We start from the raw sequence: 21,381 nt of genomic DNA, 5'->3' as shown, positions 1-21,381 counted from the left end.
TGCACACCTGGCATCAAGCTCCTGCAATAGCTGCTGTTTCTTAACCCTAGAACACTGAGGTTGGGTGATTTTACACTGATGCAATTTTATTATTGGGATCTCATGGTGTTGCTGCGGTGTGAGTTGGATGGGTCCATGGGTAGCTTCAGGCTTCTCACTGACGTGACTCGAGGTAGGCGCGTTCCTCTGCTCCCATCCCTGTTTCTTCCACAAGTTCCTGTTCTGGTGACTTTCACCTATCGGTGATAGAAGATAAAGCCTTTTTCAATGCATTTTCAATTTTTCATTGTGCATTCACTGTACAAGGCTCCCACGTCCCAGGAACAAGTAGACCAAAGAACAAATTTATAGCTACAATATACAGTATATTTCCCCCAACTTTTATACCCTTGTTTTTTTGTTTTCTGAGAAAATAAAAAGAGTAATTCAATTTGACATGTATTGTTGTACTTGTAATTGTTGTAAACTATTTGGATGAGAGATATTTTTATCAGGTATTTCACTCATGGGTAAAAACGTTAGTGATGATGTTACTAATTTAACGTTAGTGTTTTTTAGTGACAATCTGCCACAAACCTTGCCCAATCTTTGCAGGACGGCCAAGCAATAAGACACGCAGCCCCATTCAAAGACTCCTCTAATAAACGACCGCTGCATCCGAAGACCCCGTGTGTCGCTGCGCATCTCCCTGCAGATTGAGTCTGGGAGCTGCCTGGCGAGCAAACACCGGGCGAATTCTGAAGAGGTGTTGAGTGCAGGGATGATGGCTGCACTTGTTCCTTTTAGGGTTATTTTAAGCTGCAGACCTGCAGGGTGGGTGTGCGTGTGCGTGTGTGTGTGTGTGTGTGCCCTGTGCGAGTGTGTAGTGTGCGTGTCAGGACTGTGTTTTAATTAGAGAGACAGGAGTGTGTCCTTGGGCTGCCGCAGAGGGTCAGGAGAACCTCGGTGTCTGGGAGGGAAGGGACTGGGACGAGTCTGGCAGGCCCGCTAAACACCCATTACCCTGACGCGTAGATGCACTCAGGGGCGTGCGCGCTCGCGCCCACACACACTCACACACGCAGACGCACATGCGCGTCCCCTGTCCTGGCGCCATTCCTGTTGGCCAGTGATACCATGGTAACTGAGCAGCCTGCTTTTCCATGTGTTCCACGGCCTTCCCCTCGTCCAAAATTACCACTGGCACCACTCTTGGGAGTCGGAGGGAGGCAAGGGAGAGGTGGGCAGATTGAGAAGGGCATGCAGAAGGTGGAGTGGAAGGAGCAGGGGGAGGATAAGGGGGAGGCGAGGGGAATCGAAAGAAGAAAAGGTTGAGAGGGTTGAGGGAGGAAAGCATCTGACATTTATCTTCCCCGGCCCACAGAAAATGCCACCTCTTGCTGGCATCTCTCTTTTATTCCTCCGTCTCTCCCTCTGGCCTCCATCTGACCCGCAGCCGCCGCCCCGGACCCGTACGCCTGCCGCATTCCTTCCGTTCCCTGCCGCCTACACCGTCGGTGACCCCGCCCTCCCCCCCCCCCAGCCCACCCGCCTTGTCCACCTTGCCCAGTTACCACGCGTGTACGAGGTGACCTCCGGCTTTCGACTAGTCATTTCTTCACAGCCGTTCCCATGTCACAGGTCCTCGCCCACTGCACGCTGCATCGCGCCCACCACAACATGCCAGCGTTTCCCGTTTGAGGCTCGGCTTCTGAATCGTCTTCAGCATTTCCTTCTTTTCCAACACGTACCTCTATTTGTAATTTAACCCCCCCTTCCTCTTTCTCTCACTTTCTCTCCTCAGCTAACACACACACCTCTGGTGTGCCGAGCTCGGATCCGAGCCGATGATGGGACTCATAAAGCCTCCCAGATGAGGGGATAGCTAATGGCTGTTGAATAATGCATGACAGCCAGGATTTGGAGAGCCCAGTCTATTAGCCTGACCAAATACTCTGGGCTTTTATTAAAGACCAACACTTACAATTACAAACTGCATTAAGGCCCCCCCCCCCCCCCCCCTCGCTATCCATTCGTCGCTGTCTCCATGGTCCTGCCGAAGGAAGAATATTATCTTTTTGCGTTTTAAGATTTTATAGCCTGGAAAAACTGACCCTCTTAGAGCAGGTCACCGACAGTCTTTGCCAGTTGTTGTGTTTTTTTCACGCTACTGTGTCAGAGGTTAGTGGCCCTTTTAGTCACAGCTGTGGATGAAAAAAGAGATTGGTGAAGTGGAGGGCAGGCGGTGTCAGATTTTCACTGCTGGTGATGTGAATGAAAACGGAGGGTTGTTGCATATATATGTCCCTCCCTGCTAGGGATTTTTGTTTTTTTCTGGCTTTTTTTTCATTTTTATGAGACACCCGGGCGCTCGGGTGTGTAAATGCGTTGTGTACACACCTGCAGTGCGCCCTTTGCTCCGCTGCTGCAGGATTGTCGTCTTTTAGATTACTGTTGCTGCTGCAGACGACGCTCTTCCTCGCACATCATTTCACATAATTATACACAAATTTTAATGCCTGCTAATAGCAGTGTCTTAAAGTGTATAAGTGGCTTCTGAATAGTCATAAAGTGTTATTAGCTAATGGCTATCTAAACATCACCCTACCTGGCTACGTTTAAGTGCACACTTAGCTGTCTCTATGACAGCGTATTGACCTCTTTACTAATTACACTATGTAAATTCTCATCTTGCATTTCATTATAATATGGGTATTAAGTTGCAAAGTTAGGCCCACTGCTTGTTTGTATTGACGGAAGGTATTTAAAAAACGAGGCTATAGTAATGCAGCCACATGGAGCAGTGGTCAGCGGCCCGAGGACCAGTTTCTATACACGCAAACAAAACTTCATCTAATTCAGAAAACCAGAGGACATTCGGGCCATGAAATAATGAGAGTAGACTCCATAATGGACAATAGATTGATGCCATGTCAGATCAACACAGAAAGTGTCAACCTATAAACTTTGATCACCCCCCTCCCCCGTGGGAGTGTCTCTGGAGAGCCAAGAGATTACACGCTTCATCCACCAACGATCAGATGAAAAGCTGCCGCTAAAAACGGCAACCTCATGAGCTACTACGTTTGTATGTGTGTGTGGCTCTCTTTCTCGTTGATGTTTATTCAGTCTGATCTCTTGGCTGACCCTGCAGCTAGCCAGTGTTGTTCAATAGACTGCACTTCTATTTATAGTATTCCCTAAATGTCACTGGCTTTTACAACATGCTTACCTTCTTGTTTATCCAATAGTGCTCTTATAGGGCTTCAACTGAATTAAAACAGTTGCGTATCACTATTAAAGACCTGCCTCTGCCGTTGCTTATTAAAATAAGTGTTACCGGCCTGGAACTAATCTTAACAAACAGGGTAAACAACATTCCTAAAAAGTCACCCAGTGTATTGTTTCTAGGGTAAGTAGTGTAGTAGTAGACATTCCATTTTGGTTATGGGCCTTATCAATAATATAGTATAGCTGAATCGTAATGAGTCAAATAAGCTTTGCATGGCAGTGTTTCACATTTATTGGGTGCGTTACAAACTGTCAAAAGGCACACTTTACCGAATAAGTCAAACTGCTTGTAGAAATGGCTGTTTTTTGCCTTGCCTGTATGCCTGAATCACTGAGCGGATTTATAAGACGTGGGTGTAGTTCTTGTGTCATCCTCGTGGTTTTTGGGATGCCGTTGTGGAGCATAGAGTTTGGCATCTTGACTTTTTGCAAAAGGTGACGTAGAGATGCCACGCGTCGGCTAGTTGTGGAAGCGCCCTGTCAATGACAGTAATCTCGTCCTGAAGCATAATGCATAATCCGCTTTATGGTTATATTACTGTAAATGAAGCATAATCTACTAAATGAATAAGACTCGAAACCAAAGATTTTGTGTTCATGTTTACTGAGGCAATAAATCAAGTGGGAAGTTTCAGATAGCCTTGTATCCAATCTAAGATCACTTTCAATTTGAGGAATTGCCCCTTTCTCATCTCGACAGAACCAGATGTTGCCGCCTGGTCTGAGTAGATAAAAGTTTAGTTTTCCTCTTTACGTATCAAAGACGCCACTTGAACACAAAAAGCTCGCAGGGGTCTTGGTAGGGGTCTGAATAGGGGTCTGTGTAGGGGTCTTAGTAGGGGTCTGATTAGGGGTCTGTGTAGAGGTCTTAGTAGGGGTCTGTAGGGGTCTGTGTAGGGTTCTGAGTAGGAGTCTGTAGGGGTCTGTGTAGGGTTCTGAGTAGGGGTCTGATTAGGGGTCTGTGTAGGGGTCTTAATATGGGTCTGATTAGGGGTCTGTGTAGGGGTGAACACATACTGGTGCTATCAAGCAGATATTGTGAGTGCATCCCGAACATTAACATGGACATTTTCAAAGGTCTGGAAAATGTTTGCGCGTGCGTGTCTTCATCGTAGCCCTGTGTTGAGACAGCAGAGGTCTTATCTTGGTTAACGGTGTCCCTCTGTCTCTCTGGAGGCATGCGGGGAGCAGAGGGCAACTGCAGTCTGATGTGGGGCATCTGTTCCCACATTTGTTAAGCTTTTCCCGGTGTGTGTGTGTGTGTATTTTAAGAAAGGTTAGAAAAAAAGAGAGAGAGGTAGAGAGAGAGAAAACGCTGCAAGAGCGCCGAAGCTAACGTGCACGTGGCCGTTGTGATCGCCGTGATAGGTGAGGGCAGTGGAGTGGAACGGCAAGGTGTTGTTGCAATAGAGGGCAAGCGCCGACTTGTCATTGGTCCGTGTTAATGGTGACCCGGGGGCGGAGGCCACCCTCACCTCATTGACCGCAAGATGGCCGCCGGTCAAGTCTGCAGGTGGTGCTCAAGGCACATCACTTTCATTTTTATCCTCTCTGCTCTATGTCTGTCTGTCTGTCTGTCTTTCTCTCTCTCGCTCTCTTTCCCGCACTCCCTTTGTACCTCTATCTCCCTCCACCATCTATTATACGCTCCTGTCGGAATACCAAGCAGCCCCTCATCCTTCCTGCTATCCTCCTCCGTCTATACAGGCATCTGCAGGCTCCTGTCCTTTGGTGCACAGTGCATTACTTCTCCTTTATATATATATTAAGTATATTTATATATATTAAGTGTATTTATTTATATGTATTGATTAGAGGTGAGCATTAAATCATGTGTTAACAGCATGTTCTCTTTTTGGCTTTAAGAGAGAGAGAGAGGCTTAACAGTGCTGCAGACACAAGGTACTGCACTTTTAAATGACATTTTTTCATATGAAATCTCTGCCAGAGACCATGAGCTGGGAGTAGCACTTAAAGGCATTAACTAGCTACCCAAATAACCAAATCAGCATACTAATGTTACTTTGGACAAACCAACTCCAAACGAATTTGGTGGAATGGATCAAAAAAGTGGATGTTTAAAGTGAATTTATTTGACTCCAAAAAAAACAAAAAGATTCTCTAAAAGAAAATCCATAAGCTTTACAGACTAAAAAAGTCCTCTGCACAGTAAATTCCAGCTGGGTACTTTTTTGTGCCAGACCACTTTACCTCACTCTAACAGGGACCCTTATTACTGAACATTCACTGTTTAAATTGTTCCCTGATAAAAGATACATGTTTCTTCTGGTACCTATTGAGAAACCAAAGAAAAGAGATTTATTTCTGTATATTAACTTGCTGTTGCTCCGAATGTGCCTGTTATATTGTTCTGATAGCTTTACTTTAAAATTAAAGCGTGCAATACACTAGTTTTTAATTAATTACTGAACTATGTGCATAATGCAATTAATCGCTGTCAATCATAGAAAAATTATGCGATTAATTAATTACATATTTTCATCTTTGCCCAGCACTAATATAAATATATATATGCAACCCCCTCTGAATGAAATCGCTTTCCGTTTCTGTAAACTCGTTGGGGAAATTATATGCATAATCTACTTCATAATAAGGCTCTATGGTTGGCCCCAGAGACCAGGTTGAGATAGGAAGCAAGATGTGTTAATTAGAGTCATTTTCATCAGCAGCTACGCAAAACAGCAGGACCCACTTCTCCTTGAGAGGAGCCCCTCAGTCGCCCGTCACAGTTTCCCACGTCAAATCCCCGCAAGGTGAGGTGCTGCACCGGAGGAATGGCGCCTCTGGTAGATGTGATGGGAACAAGAATTATTGACTGGAGCAACGTAGTATGGAAAAAGTGTCTCTGGTGCGCCATCATTGAGACGGAAGGCTTGTAGAACGCTGATTTATGACTACTGCAGAGAATTGAGTGCTTTGTAAAGATCGGCCGCTGGCTCACGTGGAGCAATCAGTGAAGTAAGCTGACTTTGGCGGATTACGGTTCCGACGAGTTCGAAAGTCACTCACAACGGCCTGACTTTGTGTGCCCGAGCAACCACGTGGGAAGAGTTTAGGCCGACGCCGGGCCTTTGTCAAGGTCATATGGATTAGAAATGATTGGGTTTCCAATACTCTACTGGGGAGTTGTGCATGATGAATCATCACTCCGTTCCAAATCGACACCAATTAAGGAGGGGTTTTGTTTATACCGCTGTGGGACATGCTGTGGATGTGCTCTTGTAACCAGCATTATCACTCTTCTTTCTCCTTTCATGAGCAACACTGTGGCATTTGCATGGATTAGTTTGATGCGCGAGCATATGCATATTGCGACGCTGTGTATTCATATACTATAGTGCGCTGCGCTTCTTTGTTTGAGGCCCTTGGATTCACATCCAATTTCCACAATTGTGTGTATGTGTGTGTGGGGGGCGGGGGGGGTGCACTGCGTGTGTGGACATGTTGGCATGAGCATGTCGGCAGTCATGTCATGCAGTGTTTACTGTGTGGCCCTGTTCTGTTTTGTGTCAGTAGCTCCATGTCTGTGAGGCATTCTAGATGAAAAGTGAGGTTGAGGAGACCAAGTGCCGGAGCCAGTGAATTCATTTGCATTCATTCCACTGCCTGTCTCTCCTCAGAGCCCATTCTAATTACCAGCAGCTCAGGTCTGCTAAAATACTGCTCTCTCTCTCTCTCTCTCTCTCTCTGGAAAAAATGGTCTGCTTGTGGTGCGTTTCTGTAGCTTTGATACCACTCTCTCTTTAGCCTGCCAAAAATCTCTTTGCGGTGGTTTGTTTGCTGTCAAGCGCAGGCACTCCCTCCTGTTTTCTAGTGTCGTAGTCAGAAGAAATACAGTGTATGCATGTGTGTGCAAGCGAAACTCCTTCATACCCCTCTGCGCGCGCTTGTTGTGATTGTCTTGGGGTTGAGGGAAAAGCTGCGCCTGTTCGTATATGGTGCGAGCGAATCCGGGAAGGAGGGAGAGAATCGCAGGGCTTGTAAAAGATGAATGTGCGCACTAATCACCGTAATGGCCATTGTGTTTTTTTTGTTTTTTTTTACCTCCCGAGTCTCGAGCACCTTGTCCCACCCCTTTCCTGGTAATGCAAATGTCTACCGAGTGATAATAACTCACGCGATGTTGCGCCACTACTGAGCGTGCTCCAAAGCTCTGTCACACACTCGCGTGCAGACTTATGCACGCGTGCATGCACACACCTCGACGTATGACACGCACCAAGGCCCACGCGCAGACGCAAACACACACACACACACAGACACGCACACCTGCAAGGCCCTGTGACAGGTGGCAATGACCGGGCACCATGCAGCAGTGACAAGGTCAGGATGGATCAGGACACCACTGTGCTCTTTGGATAGATCAGCTGAACTTAGCCAGCAGCTATTCCGCCAAAAGCTGACAACATTCATTGGGATCACAAAAGTTTCACAGTTTGTTACCAAGAGGAGGCTGCTCTTCTGAAAAGATGTAATTTGAGCGCTGCGCCCCTGCAGTGGAGCGTTTGCTGCGTCGGGTAAGCGCCTCGCTGCCGAAGGAGGGGGAGCCAGACTCGGCAGCCTTCGCGCCCTCTCGGGGGAAATGCTACTTTCAGAAACACCTGCAGCCTAAACATGATTGTGGAGTTGCTTCGCAGTTGTTTTTGAAGACGGGGGTACAAACAAGCAATTACACAAATATGCACATAAATACACAACGAGCAGACAGAGAGGTACGTGCACGCACACACACGCGCGCACAGCTCCACTCACGCGGCGCGAGTCCTCCGGCGTGAAAAAAAAGGCGGGTGATGCATGGTTGCTAATTATCAGGCTCTGTATGAAAATCGACTGCGTTGCCGCGTGAGAGAGGGAAAAGCTCTTAGAGCTCCTCGGCGTCTTCGTTTGTATTTTCTGGCTTTAATTGGACAACATGATTGTGTCACTTTGTTAAACGGAGATCCCACCGTTCATCCCCGTGTCTGCGGAGATAAATCAATGGCTGTTTTTATTCTAATTGCTGCCTCAGAGCCCAGTGTCATCAGCGTAATTATCCGAGCTTCTGCCGCCATCACTGCTATTTTCATCATCATTGTTACCGGCGCTATCGTCGTTTTCCCGGCTATTTTCATCACCGCAGGAGCTATTATCAGTAACTTTATTTTCATGGCGTCGCCGGGGTCGTCATCATTAGCAATATTAGCCTGCCTTATCATACGTTTGCTATCGTTATCGTCGATATAACCATCCTTCACACCAACTTCACCAGCAGCCAGCTAATGGAAGGAGACCTACTGCGCCTTATAATGTCCATGGTCGAGGATAAGATGTTATCTCTTAGTCACAAACTCTGTTCCGAAGACAAAGACAGACGGTCAGCGAGGGCGGGATCCCTTCTCATTACCGCAAAAAAAAGAGACGAACAAAAACCAGCGAGTTCTAATTGCAGCTGTCTGACCTTTTTATGGGGTTAATTATTTATTTCATCGCAGCACAGAAGTGGAATAAACTTTCTTAATGCAAGTCAATTAAGAAGCCGGATAGATGAAAAGCTATCCTAGGGGAAATTATTAAGTTTATATTTTTAGAGTGGGGTGGATGATGTGCTTGGTCCAACAATAGTGTTAAATGTTCTCTGAAACGAGACAGACAGGTTTGATATTGTTGAGGTCAGGCTCTATGGATTTTATACAGCTTTCCGCTAATAAGAAATTAACTAGAGCCATAGAGCGCTTGGCACGATAAAGGAGTGAGGGGACGTGAGAGAAAGGGGGCATTAGTGAAGAAGAGGAGCAAACTCGGTTAATATTAGGCTTCGATGATATTCTGGCTCATGTTCTTATGCTCCGCTGCACACTAAACGTAATTGTCTCTTCTCATTAAAGACCCTATGCATTCTTTTGCTGCAGCTTCCACACTTTAAGTCTGTATCAAGCGTATTAGGAAGGGAAGAGGAGCGGAATATTACATACTTACATACATTACAGTGTACAATACAGTGTTTATAAACTAAATCTTATAAATTAGTTGAAGTTTAAATGGGGGCTATTGCCGTCATCAATTCAAACCATTTAGCAAGACTGGAGACTGAGTCCCTGAAACGGCAAGTATAACCAGGGTTTGAAAATATGTTACTGTTCATATGTGAGGGAAATAAGTTGTCACATTTTACCTGTGTTAACAAAAAAGGAGTTATGTTTATTCCTAAATATTCAATCTGTGTTATTCCATACACAGAGATTTATTTAAGTGATCATCTGTCTCTTCTTAGATGATCTTTGTTTTCCCTCCTCGACTGTTTTTTGGTAGTAGGAGTGACCAGAAAATCTATCATTATTAAAAATTATCAACTATAAACTATAAACGTTGAAGTATGAGTTAACTGACAACTGCAGTTTCGGGAAAGAAGGTAAGAACTTTGAACATTTGATATCCTGGTGAGTTAATGTAAGTGAAGTTCAATGCTTTTACCATTGCACGCTAGCTATGTTAGCTTTTACCATTGCACGCTAGCTGCGTTAGCAAGAATGCTTGATAGTTTGTATTTTGTAGAGTTGTCTATTGTAGTTAATCTTAGCGATAGGGCCGCGAAACTTTCAATTTGCAACCGCGGTTGAAATATTTCAACTTTGGGCGAAAAATTCGCCCGACGACGTCTTGCGAAAGCCAGAGTTGAGACGCTCCACTCGCCATCACCGCCGCCCTGCTGCCTCAGCGTGAACACACTTTATGAAACTCCCGCTCACCGGAGACACACACACAGCTGACACTGAACGCCTGTGAGATGGTTTCTGTGTAACCGAGAGACGCTGGCACCGAGCCATCATCAAACCGGCTGCTGGTCAGCCTGAAGCAGCGCTGGAAGCGGCATCCATAAAGCTGTGTGCTGCATCCATGAACCCCGGAGACAACACTGTTTACGGTTCGGACGCTTGTGTAATTCACACAACAAATAAAGAGCAGAAATAGTGGTTATTTATTTTTATAGTAGGTAGCGGAAATTATTCTAACTGTCTTTACGGAGACAACTAACATAAGAGCACGCGAGTGAAGCGAAATAAAGAAATTCGCTTCGCTTTTGGTAACTCCAAAGCATTGGAGCCGTCATATGGAAACCAAAGATCCAACGCTCGTGGGAAAGCAGGTGGATTTTTTTAAAGAAAGAAAATGGGCTACAGGTGCAGAAGAAGTCCGTCATCTCACTGAGTGGAAACCGACTCGAAAGCCAGCTGCCTCGTAGCCAGACGTGTGGCACAATGACAGAAACATTTCACGATCACGTGTTGTCGTGTGAAGAGGAACTGCTGGTTCTGTGATGCCAAAATATTGACTTCTGAAGCATTAGTCAAATTATTCAAAGATTAAAAGGCTACATTTTAATTTTATTATAATATTGATTTTATTTAATTTGAAACGTATTATTTGGAATGTATATATTTTACTACTCCATTATATTTATTTATTCAATTTCTATCTTCTCCGTTTTTTCTATAGTTCTAGTTATTGCTTGGCTCGAGCCTTTCACATTATTATTGTATTAACTTTATCTGTTCCACAAATTGTTGCGTAGTGTGGTTTGTGCAGGATTACATACAGATAATAAATAAATGTCCTTCTGATAATCATCGTAGAGAGCGCGCACGTGTGTGTGCAGGGTCTTGGCCATTAGTTAATATCCTTATTTTTGTGTAGGTAATGTGTTGTTAAATATGTTTAAACTTTTATACAAATAGTTATGTCTTGTTGTATTATTATGTCCTGTTATTGACGTTCCTAATGCTCACCAGATATTCAAATATGTTTGAATATGTGTTTTTTTTTAAGCGAATATTCGAACGTCATTTTTGAAGAATCTTGTCAGCCTTAACGTGTGCATAGGCTGTTTTTTTGGGATAGTTTCATCACTGGAACCAGAAGTGCCGTCCATCAACCATTCTCTCTACCAACACTCACCACATTGTCATCCATTTCATCTATCTACCTTCAACAAGAGAACCCTCCATATCAAACGTCACAGTTCAGCTGGAGTCCATTTCACTGGACATTGGTTGTTCACAGAGGGGTGGTAGTGTTAGATAATTTAAAAAGAGAAGGAGCAAACAAACAAATCGAAGGCACGTGTTCAAAAATGTGAAGCCCGGATGGGGACTTCTGGAAGAATTCAGCCAAACAACTTCTCTCGTTCTGGGAGATTTATTTGTCAGATCACAGATCAAGTATCAGCGATGCGTTTGCAAAGGCAGGAGCAGTTTGGTCGGCCCAGAGGCCGGAAGAACAAATAACTAAAATCAGGAAGAACATCCTGTTTTATAACCCTTGTAACACAGAAGAGGAAAGATTTCTATTGGCCCTAAACTGGTGTTGAGGGGGAGCAGGTTCTTCCCCCACCACACAAGACCCAGTCACATACGATTTTAAGGGTCTTCTAATCGTAATGTAAACAAAACGACCAAAGTGTGTGTGTGTGTGTGGTGCTTGGTGTGTCCCTAACTCCCTCCTTGTCAGACTTGTGTCTGCCTGCTTGGCACATCCTGCTTGCCCTCTGACCTCGAATACTTCAGCAAAACAGGGCAATGATTCTCTAACTTAGCACTACGAAGAAGCTTTTGATTATCAGTAGGACATTTTAGGACAATACTCCTTCTTTTATAATTAAAATAAGTTTTTATTATTTTTTTATTACCTGCTTGGAGACTTTGATGTGTGGAATCGTCCATTTGTTGCAGTATTGCCTGCAATATTTGTGTTCTAAATGAACCTGTTGTGTTAAGCATAATTTGGGGTGGACATTTCTGGTCTGTGCAGAGGTCAGATAATTGAGATATTTATCTCCTCCTCGAACCTGGTTTGAATTTGAATATTCCCCTATATTCTGTCTATTCTGCACTGTCTCTAAGCGACAGCTGCAGGGGGGTCTGACTGCCATCCCTTTAGCTGCAAATTAACTCGATCCCCTCATCCATTGTCTTACCGCACTATCCCAATAGTAACTATCACATAGTCCCTAGTTGTCCGATACCATTACCAATATTAGATTTCTCACCGTAGCCTCTTGACTTCCTCTGTCCTATTAGAAGAAAACCATGCAGAGGTGGCGCTTAACATCTGGCATGACTGAAATTAGAACATTTTAATGATGAGCGCTCACGGAGACAATTATCTTTGCAGGTGTGATTCATTTTTTCTTCAAACATTTTCATACCTGCTTTTTCTCTCCTTAAGAAAATTACACCATCATGACAGCTCTATCACACGAGGCCTTTACTATGTAGAGTTAGGTACAGAAAACCACAAACTTTGGTGCTTCCGTTCAGTGCCTGAGCCAATTAAAATACTTTTCTCAGACTTCTTTGATGACTCCTTTAGAGCTGCAACTAACGATTATTTTAATAATCGATTCATCTGTCGATTATTTGTTCGATTAATCGATGAATCGGATAAAAAAATAAAAAATGTAAAAACATTAATTTCCAACCCTTTATTGAAAAATAGAACTGACTGTGCACTTCCTAAATATCTTTTGCACTAACAGATTGCTCCTTGAACATCCCTAAGTAAGCAAATAAAATGGACTAACACAAAAAACATACACACATCGCATGATGTATACTTTACAGCCGCCAAATTAAATATATTAGGCACAAAATCATGAATCATTGCCGTGGTGCTCCAGTGCCAGGCCATGTCGCTTTTGCATATCTTACAATCAGACATGTCAACCCTGCCGAATTTCAAAGCCCCTCCCGAAAATCTCCCGGACCGACCTTTCTCCTGATTTCCACCCGGACATCAATATTGCTGCACCACCCGTCACTGGGCGCGCTGTTTCAGACCGAACAATAATAAAGGTTACACCTTGAAGTCGAGCGCGGCGATTAGAACGTAAAACTACTGGCGCTGCATAGAAAACCGCAGCACCCCCCCCCCCCCCGTTGCCCGCTAGGACCCGCACCCCCCATTTCAGTGTGAAATATTTAGGTCGCATTGGCTTCTCTTCCTCCGCATGTTTCAGAACAGTAGTACGGGTCTCTCCGATGTTCTGCTGCGCGAGCGCTCAACTTTTTTTTTCCCAGCTCTGCGCGGCGCGCGCAACTTTCTTTTAATACTCAAAGATAATAGTCGCGCGACACAACGAATCGATAATGAAATTTGTTGCCAACGCTTTTAATAATCGATTCTAATCGATTTCATCGATTCGTTGTTGCAGCCCTAGACTCCTTCATCAATAGCCTAGCATTTGTGTAGCTACAGTAGCTAGCTAGCCATCAACTTTGTATTGGTTTAAGTCAGTGTTTCCCCTACCGTTATAAAAGTCCGTTCCGTCCCGATGGACACAGGCGCCCACACACAGGCGAGCACGCTCCCACCAGCCGACACAGAGTTTGCGTCCGCAACCACCACGCAAGCTTAAAAACTGAGGCTGTAGCGGCGCTCCTTCCGTGTTTTTGCGTCATTGAGCTGCAGACGGTGACTTCATTTCCTTACATCCCTACGCGGATGACAGGAGATCGTTATTGTTATTTTACGCAGCAAGCGTTTACTTAATATAAAAATAATAAATTCTGTCAAACGGTAGAAAAACTAAACCGTGGTGTATAATGCAGCTCTTCTGTATGGCACCTGCTGCGATCATGACGTTCGAGAGAAATCGTAAATGCTTTTCAGTATATGTTATGTATCTTTAGTTCCTGCACAAAAATGAAATGATACATTTTCCTTAAATTCTAATTACCAATTATATACACTTCTGACTCTTTCACAGGGGATCGACCGGTTCAATGGCCAAGGCAGTGCCGTAGATCGCCTGCTATAAAACAACCAATCACGTCACGTAAAGCATGCTCAGTTGACCGTTGGAGCTAACAGAAAGTAATGCTAATTAGCAATCCTTGCTAACTAACGGACACATTTTAATTTCATTCAAAAGCAACCAATCATTGCAAGTAATCGAGTAAGGTAATAACCAAGAACGTATTGAATTGTTGTGACTCTTCCCTCACTTCTAAAAGACGAGAGGCTTGTTGTTGTTTTTTTATATCGACTCATTTTGTGCTTTCGGTATGAAGAGCTGTTGTTCTATTTGGTAACTGCTACCATAACTTACCATGACCATAAGTAGGCAGCCGTGCTGTAAACTGTTACAGCAAGCGCTGTTGTTCTATTTACCTCTACTAGTCCTACACCGAAGTATCCTCCCACCCCACCGCAATCGGAAAACAAAAAAAACATACCCATTTGTGTGTTGTAATGACTTAAGGCTACACTTGTTTTCCCAGTCAGATCTTTCCGTCCTTATGGGGACGTGCCCATCATGTAAGTAATTTTATTTTAGGTGAAGACTTGGTTGAAGGTTAGGGTTATGTAGGTTACGGTCAGGGCAACTCTTAAGGTTTGGGTAATTCTCCAGGAACTGAATGTGAGTCTCCAAACAGTCCCAAAACTCATGAAAGCAAGGCTGTATTGTGTGTGTGTGTCTGAGTCATGTTTCAGGCTCTCCTCTCATTGCATTAGTGTGACTTTGCTTTAAATGCCTATATTGTCATAAATCATTAATGCAAATTCTATTTTAGCTGCATCTCACCGACAGTAATGCATCTTTTATACCTGGTCCAAATACCTGCTACCCAGTACATATCTCAGTAAATCCACCCCCCCCCCCTCGGATCGCCCTTCCGCTGGCTATAAAACACTTTTTCTCATATCTCTCTTATGTAACCAAAAGCTGATGATTCCAGGAAAAAAAAATTCTCATAAGCGACTTTCCAGATATGTCTGGCAAAGAGAAACCCCAGGGCAGAGGATGTAGTACACTGTTACAACTGTGGCCCCTCCTCCGGCCTCTATCCAGTCCCCTCAGGGTGGGTTTGATGTTTTTCGTACTACCGGCTGGCCCACCAAACACCGCACAACCAATGGCCTACATTACTGGGCCTATTTAGGTGACGTCTACCATCCAAGACAACATAGCACGCGCTTGACGCAGACGAGCTCGTGAGGAGAGACTGAGTTTTTATCTGCTATTTGTTCGAGAACAATGTAGTCGAGTCCATTTGTGGATCTTTGGGAGCGGACACCAAAAGCTGCCTTAGCTAAGCCTTCTAAAGCACCATCTGGCAGCCTGGGCCCCGTGTCACCCTACTCACCAAGATTACATTCTCCCCTGGCTCTCTATCCTTGTCCTGCCTCCTCCCCTCCTGTCTGCTCTTCGCTCTCTCCCCACTTGCCTCGCCAGCCGACACAAACCCAGAAAAGTGAAGTTGCAGCCACACGGAGCTCTTATAACTCAGAGTTTCTTACAAGTCTAGATTAATAATGAGCGAGAAATCATTTTAGACTTAAGAGGCAGAATTAATTTGGATTCATTATTTTGGTTTCAAAACAATTGCGAGCCAGTTGGGTTGAAAACGCCTTTTACATTTTTCACAACCATTTGCATTGAAGGATATTGGGAATGCACAGAGATGTTTGTAGGTCTGACTCAAACTATAAAGCTATTTTGAGAAATGTTTCTGCAAATTAATTAGGTTCTCTCTTTATCTCTTATTTCTTTCTTTCCGTCTTAATCTATTCATTAATTTATTAATTTATTCACTTATTGTTGCTAAGAGCCTCCATTTCAACCGCATACATAGATTTTCAAAGAGGTGGGCATTAACCATTCAGGGTGAGGAAAGATGCAATGGTGCTATATTATCAGGGCGGTATCCAGCATTTTCTGAGCTTTCACCTACAGACAGAAGTGATTTTTACAATGTGGTAGAGATCCTCTTTACTTTAAGCAAAGGCTCCGAATGCGTCCTCCACCAGTGCTGGCAGCCTCTAAGAGCAAACATTAGCATTTAAGAGTTGGCACGAGTTGACGTGTTTTGATGTGGTTACACACCTGAGGCTGATGGATGCACACTGTGATGCATGTGAGAATTTGTCAGCATTGTCGGAATCAAAATTTGTTTTGGCAGAAATGTTTGCAGTGACTTTGCAATTTCTGAATAACAGTTGCAGTCAAGTCCAAGGTCAGCAAAGTTATGCTCCAGACAAGTTTCGAGGTTGATTAAAAGCCACAGTGCACATGTGCCCAGCCCTGGCAATGCACTGCATGTTTGTGTGCTTTTGTTGTTGAAAGAAATCTTTGTTTTTTTGTAACAAATACTGAAAACATCTGCAGTATTACAGAAAAAAATCCTTTAAGCAGGGGATCCTGGCTAGACTCAAAAGACTCATGATTACTTAGGAATCAGATATACTTCTTAAAAAAAACTTAAGCACCTCATTCAAGCTCCTGCTGCATTACAATGACACAGGATACAGTAGAGCTCAAAAATTGTTTCTTCCGTTTTCCCTAAGCATGTCATTTTTAATACTCCGAGGTGGCGCTGTTAAAAATAGCTTCCATTTTTCCACATCCATTAGTTGAGACTAAACAGCACCTGCAGGTGATGACACAAATACATTTCCTGTCATTTCACCAGGTCTCACATGGACTCACTGATTGGCTGCCGAAATCGTCTGATGTAGCGCGGTGACAAGCAGGGTTGTGTTTCTGTGCAGCACAACGCGACATTGTACACTCTGCTGTCTCGAGAGAAAACTCTGCTGTTGAGGTCCACGTAGCCCGCTGCGTATCACAGGGACGAGTGTATAAATATGACTCATCTGCTAGCTTTGTACGTTCACAAACTACACATCTCGGCTGTTGCTACTCCATAGAAACATGTTAAAAATGCTAAAAATATCAAATTTGTATCCGTTGGTGTGAAATGTGCCTCATCACAGATGGCCCAGAGCGTTAATCACCAATGACGGGAGGACACAACATTCAGTAACACCCTGCGCACCCCCTTCCATTTTTCCTTGAAATCACAAAATACATGCGTGGTGTGAGTAATGGCTTGGCACGAGTCAGGAAGAGATGATTTCATTGTGTCGGCATGCAGATGATCAGAGACTAATCCTTCATTGCATGCTTTGGGAGATGTGGCAAAGAATTCGGCCATGTTGGAAGATCAGTAACATGCAGCCAATGTGTTTTTAGAAGATGAGCACTTGTCATCTGCTCGAGCAACATTTTTGACGGAGTTGACCTTGTGCTTCTGGAAGAATAAATATGCAGACGTACACACACAGGCAGCACCAGAGGGAACGTCACGACTGCTACTTCAACAGTCTTCAGGATGCCATTTCGGCTGGACAGATGGCATCGTGGAAGTATGACTGTGGAAAGGTTTATAGGCCTATTTACAGAAAAGCTCCTGTCTTGCCATAGCATTCATTCGACACACTGCTACAATATACATCTTGCGAATGTGAATTACCCGCAACTGAAAGTCATCAAACCCGATGTGCTATGTGGCATGTCAGCCAACATTGGCGGATTCGTCAACGCGCGCTGGCTTACATGTCTGTGCGAAGAGGGAACAATCATTTAGTGTGAGGAGATGAAAGCAATATGATCTTTAAACGTTACTTACACTCTCACTGCCACGCGCCACAGATTTATTGCCACGAAAATGTTGACAATAACACATTCAATCACCGTTTCCTCGCAATATTTGGGAAAAGATGTAGACGTAATGGGCAAGTGACATGGTGTGTGCAAAAAGAGACTAAAAACAACATTAGTTCATTCTTTGCTTCTCCCTATTTCCACAAGACAAGAATAACAAAAGTTGCCCTCAGGTGTTGTCCTTCTACTTACAGAGGAATGGGGAAAACAGTCTAATCGACTGGTTGGGTTACATTTCTGTTTTGTACTGGACTCCTACTGGTCAGATTGGATCGAGGTCTATGAGAAGATGTCCCTACTCCTCAATGGCTTCTCGATCGTCAACATGAGTTTATGGTCTCATGCTCTCTAAGGCCAGCTGCTGTATGGGTGACCAAGGCCACTTCTCATATACAATCTACATGGACACACTCATGAATACACACCGACACACCACACACCACACCCAAGTGGGCCCAACTAAATAATGAATAATCTGCCGTCGCCCACTTAGACAGGCCTTCACACATTAAACAAACATATGCACGCACCATTTTCCGTTAGCAACACTGTAATTAGTCGGCCGCTCGCTTTTGGAAGACTCCGAGGAGAGAGAGAGCGAGAGCAGCAGGGAGGAAGAGCAAAAGGGAGAGTTATAGGGAAAGGGAGTGATAAATGATGGATTGAGAGAGCTCCAGTTAGACCCCGAGGTTACCAGAGTGAGGGAGTTACAGCTGGCTAGCTCATTCCGCCGAGCTACAGATCACATAATAAACATCACATGGGTAGTTTGGTCTGCCGGCTGCAGATTAAGCCAGAGCTGCTAGCTTTTTAATGCTCAATGTTCCAGGCAGCCAAGAACCTATTTATATGGTGGCTGGAAGTGTATCAAAGCAGGTAGGAAGGGAAGCCACTGGACAGGCGCCGATTTTGAGCTGATTTATGTTGCTCAATCAGTGTAATAACAATAAACTGTCAACTAACATGCCACTTTTATTTGTAATGTATGGCTCCTAATAAAGCTCTGTTTATTTCTCCCCTCCTGCCCCTCCCCATCCCGCCTCCTTCCTCGGCTCCTTTCCGTGTCTCCGCGCAGAGCTGCCCAGCAGTCCAGCCGGTCAGTTCACGTTCCGCCCGCTGCCCCCGCCTCCCCCGCCGCCGCACGCCTGCACCTGTGCCCGCCCGGCGCCCTACACCCAGGTCAGCCTGCAGAGGAAGACCATGCCGACGCGGTGCCAGGCCAGCCAGGGCGGCCAGGGGCCAGACACCGGCGCGAGCGCAGACCAGGCGCAGCTTCACAACAGCTGGGTACTCAACAGCAACATCCCCCTGGAGACCAGGTAAGAAAAATGGGCCTCCAAGGTTGATTCTAACGAGGCGATTTAACAAAAAAAACAAATGATATTTTATCCAAACAAATGAACAAAAAGAGTTCAAGGATTTTATACAATCGGGAGGCTTCCTTCCAAGAAGGCTTTCAGTCCTAATGCGGTCAATATGTCACACCCCCCCTCCCCAAATGAAAACATGCTCAAGGCAACCTGCCCTACTCCAACATTATGTCACTCCATAAAAAAAACATTTCTTTAACGTCTCTCAAATGAGGCTCATTAGATTTGAGACATTTTATTTTGAGTTTGTGGTGGTGCACTTTCACAATTTCTCAAAGAAAAGAAAGAAGCAAGAGTCAGAGTGGAGTCATTACGAATGAATGTTGGACTAAAGGATTTGTGAGGAAAGGATATGTTGTCACACTTAGAAAGCTGTGAGTGGAGTGCCACGCGGGCCTCTGGGGTATTATTACAGGACTTTGCACACCGTCAAAGTCATAAGGAATATCTACAGGGTTTTTGGGCTTCTCATCATTTTCTTACCACCCACTGTGGACAGATCTACCAGGGGACCAGTATCTACTGAAAATAAAAGTAAGTCATTGTCTAGTGGGAAGGTGCAAAAGACTACGTTTGCATGTTTAATGAGAGGCTGATGCGGCAGCTGAATTCTGGTATTATGAGTGAGGGTGAGATTGGCAGGCTGCCCCACCGGAGGAAGAGGTTTTAATAAGTTATGCATTGGGCCATAATTAGATCTTAACTCATTTAAAGGAAGGGAAGAATAAAATTAGATTCAGTGACAATTTAAATTAATCATTTGCCAGACATGACTATCAATGTAAAAGTTACAAGTGCGTTGTAATTACAGTACTCATCCAAGTGTTTTTACCTCAAATGAAAATACAGCGTAAATACGATTCACACTTTTGTCTGTGAGTGTATGTCATTCAGGAAATGTTTGCAGTACATAAAGAAGTCTCCCCAAAGAGAAATGTGATTAAAAACACAATTTCCGCAGCGTGCTGGCATATTGGACGGTGCCTTTTCTCTTGATGCATTTCTGAATTTGGGAATTTTTAGTCAGATGGCTTTCATTTGATAGTGGGCTATTAGTTCTGAAACATAAAATGTGATCATATGCACAGTCAATAGAATAGAATAGTGCACCCTCATAACATAATTCTCACGTTATTAGCTCTCTTCTAGCTGGCTTTGGGCGGTGGGGAAGACAAAGTCCTTGCTGCTTAACTGTTTGGGGTTGGATTTAATATTCAAGCACTCTTTTCTCTCTCTCTTTCTCTCCCCCCTCTGTCACACTACTGATCTAATGATTTCATATTTCTGCTTTCACCCTGACGCTGCTGCTATCGGGCTCAATCTCAGGCGTGGGATTAAGGATTTATCAAGTGTTTACAAAGTTGACATGGGGGCTCACGCTGATGGAATTAGAAACGATGGCGTGACCTTAAACAGAAATTGTTGAGTATCTCCTGTTGTGAAGAGCACTTCCATTTTCTTGGAAGCGTTTTGACGAATCGGTATTGAAACCTATTGACGTTGCATCAGCAGAGATTAAGACTCTCTGAAGTGCGCATGGATTTCCTTTTCAGACTCGTATCTGTTATGTTTCTGGAGAGATGCGTGCATGTGGAGGGCTGTAGATATCGGTGTTCAATATATGGGGCCGGGTCTCATGCTGGGTGTGTTAAGAGGCGTAGCAAATGTTAAGACTTGAAACACAGTCACACACTCACTCACTCACTCACAAACAGACATTTGCACACATGCAGGTAGAGAGAGCCCTCGGGCCGTAGACACCCACCTCCTGGAGAGAGGGGAACTCTCATTTTCTTGAAATTCTCTGGGGAAATCTGCCCTCTGATATGAATTCAGAGCTTCCTTGGCGTCGCCCCTGGATATTGTGTGAGAAGATCAAAGGCAAGCAGCCGGGGAGGAACAGTGAAGCGTTTTTTAAAAGCGCCGCACAAGAAGAATAGAGTTCCACTCTCGCCAAGACAAATGCAATTTCTTCAGCCGTATTCTGATCCCTTTTGCTCTGATCCACCTTCCGCAGAGCAATAAAGAGCAGCGCAGCACAGCTGACCTGTGCACCCGTGTCCAAAATGTGAGAATGCTCACTCGCATTTGACATATCTTTGTGTATGCTAGTCCTTTGGGGGCATCTCTATATATATGTGTGTGTGTGTGTGCGGATGTTTGTTCTAAATTTGTTAGTGGCCTTTCAGGTTTGAACTGCCATTAACCCTCAGGTGTTTCTCCGTGTGCAGCCTCCTG

At 44.5% G+C, this 21,381-nt stretch overlaps 1 protein-coding gene across 1 annotated transcript in view; it reads left to right on the top strand.

Moving 5' to 3' along the window:
• Positions 1-21,381, top strand: part of tenm1 (teneurin transmembrane protein 1) — a 153,030-nt gene that overhangs the window by 34,310 nt on the left and 97,339 nt on the right. Inside the window, exon 4 of the mRNA XM_037462334.2 lies at positions 18,849-19,092. Coding sequence (XP_037318231.2) covers positions 18,849-19,092 — 244 coding nt within the window. The remainder of the gene's footprint in view (positions 1-18,848; positions 19,093-21,381) is intronic.

The sequence above is a fragment of the Pungitius pungitius genome, chromosome 2 (genome assembly GCF_949316345.1).
Source record: "Pungitius pungitius chromosome 2, fPunPun2.1, whole genome shotgun sequence".
Taxonomy (NCBI): domain Eukaryota; kingdom Metazoa; phylum Chordata; class Actinopteri; order Perciformes; family Gasterosteidae; genus Pungitius; species Pungitius pungitius.
The sequence above is the reverse complement of the archived record's forward strand: the minus strand, read 5'-3'. Positions and strand labels throughout refer to the sequence as shown.